This window comes from Colobus angolensis, unplaced genomic scaffold (genome assembly GCF_000951035.1).
Source record: "Colobus angolensis palliatus isolate OR3802 unplaced genomic scaffold, Cang.pa_1.0 Scaffold78, whole genome shotgun sequence".
Lineage (NCBI taxonomy): Eukaryota > Metazoa > Chordata > Mammalia > Primates > Cercopithecidae > Colobus > Colobus angolensis.
Window position 1 is genome coordinate 8,208,983 of NW_012121598.1, and position 1,744 is coordinate 8,210,726.

Here is a 1,744-nt window from a genome sequence, read left to right on the forward strand (position 1 = left end):
CTCTTTAAATCCCTTCTGCTTCCACAATGGCATGCTTACTTCTAGTCAATATCCAGGGCAGAGATTTTGATTCCGCTCCAAATCTGTTTCTCGCTTAGTTTTCCTTTCTTAGTATTATCAGGTCAAAAATCTGTTTTTCCTTCAAATTTCCATCAACGTCGAGTCCATCAACAAACCTGTCAGTTTTACCTTCAAAACATTCTTCAATTCTGCTCCTGTCTCCCCTACCCCAACCACTGCCATCTCAATGCTGGCTTCCTTTATTTCCTAACTAGACTAATGTAGCTTCCTCACTTATTTCTCTACTTCTACCTTCAACTATCTCTATTTCACTTTCATACAGCTTCCAGAATGATCTTTATTAAAAAATACTTAATTTTGCCTTTCTGCGCTACCCACAGAGGGGTCCATTCGGCGTTGTTCTGGATTCCTGTCATAACTTAGAGGGAAACTTTCACAATGTCTGGAGCCCTTGATGCCCTGCAAATGAAGGAGGAGGATGTCCTTAAGTTCCTTGCAGCCGGAACCTACTTAGGTGGAACCAGTCTTAACTTCCAGATAGAACAGTACATCTATAAAAGGAAAAGTGATGGCATCCACATCATACATCTGAAGAGGACCTGGGAGAAGCTTCTGCTGGCAGCTTGTGCCATTGTTGCCATTGAAAACCCTGCTGATGTCAGTGTCATATCCTCTAGGAACACCGGCCAGAGGGCCATGATGAAGTTTGTTGCTGCCACAGGAGCCACTCCAATTGCTGGCTGCTTCATTCCTGGAACCTTCACTAACCAGATCCAGGCAGCCTTCTGGGAGCCACAGGTTCACCAGCCGGTCATGGAGGCATCTTATGTTAACCTACCTATCATTGCTCTGTGTAACACAGATTCTACTCTGTGCTCTGTGGACATTGCCATCCCGTGCAACAAGGGAGCTCACTCAGTGGGTTTGATGTGGTGGATGCTGGCTCGGGAAGTTCTGCGCATGCGTGGCACCATTTCCTGTGAACACCCGTGGGAGGTCATGCCTGATCTCTACTTCTACAGAGATCCTGAAGAGATTGAAAAAGAAGAGCAGGCTGCTGCTGAAAAGGCTGTGACCAAGGAGGAATTTCAGGGTGAATGAACTGCTCTAGCTCCTGAGTTCACTGCTACTCAGCCTAAGGTTGCAGGCTGGTCTGAAGGAGTGCAGGCACCCTCTGTGCCTATTCAGCAGTTCCCTACTAAAGACTGGAGCACTCAGTCTGCCATGGAAGACTGGTCTGCAGCTTCCACTGCTCAGGCCACTGAGTGGGTAGGAGCAACCTCTGAATGGTCTTAAGCTGTTTTTGCACGGGCTCTTAAGCAACATGGAAATAAGGTTGATGGAAAATAAATATCAGTTTCCAAACAAAAATACTTAATTTTTAGAGAAGTTTTAGGCTCACAGCAAAATTGAGTTAAAGATACTGAAATTTTTCCATTTTACACCCCTCTCACTTCCCATGCACAGCCTCTACCATTACAAACCTCTTTCACCAGAGCCCCTCTCACTTCCCATGCACAGCCTCTACCATTACAAACCTCTTTCACCAGAGCGGTACATTTGTTACAATTGCTTAACCTACACTGATGCATTATAATTACCCAAAGTCTATAGTTTAAATTAGAGCTCACTCTTGGTGTTGAACGTTCTCTGGGTTTTGGCAAATGTATAATGTCATGTGTCCACCATTATAGTATCATACAGAATTGTTTCACTGCCCCAC

The 1,744-nt window shown here is 45.0% G+C and overlaps 1 protein-coding gene across 1 annotated transcript; it reads left to right on the forward strand.

Moving 5' to 3' along the window:
• The first annotated feature begins 425 nt into the window (after positions 1-425).
• LOC105502234 (40S ribosomal protein SA-like) lies at positions 426-1,317 on the forward strand. Its single transcript, XM_011928643.1, is given in 1 exon segment — positions 426-1,317. A coding segment is annotated over 1 exon segment (858 nt). The 5' UTR covers positions 426-459.
• Positions 1,318-1,744: the final 427 nt, after the last annotated feature.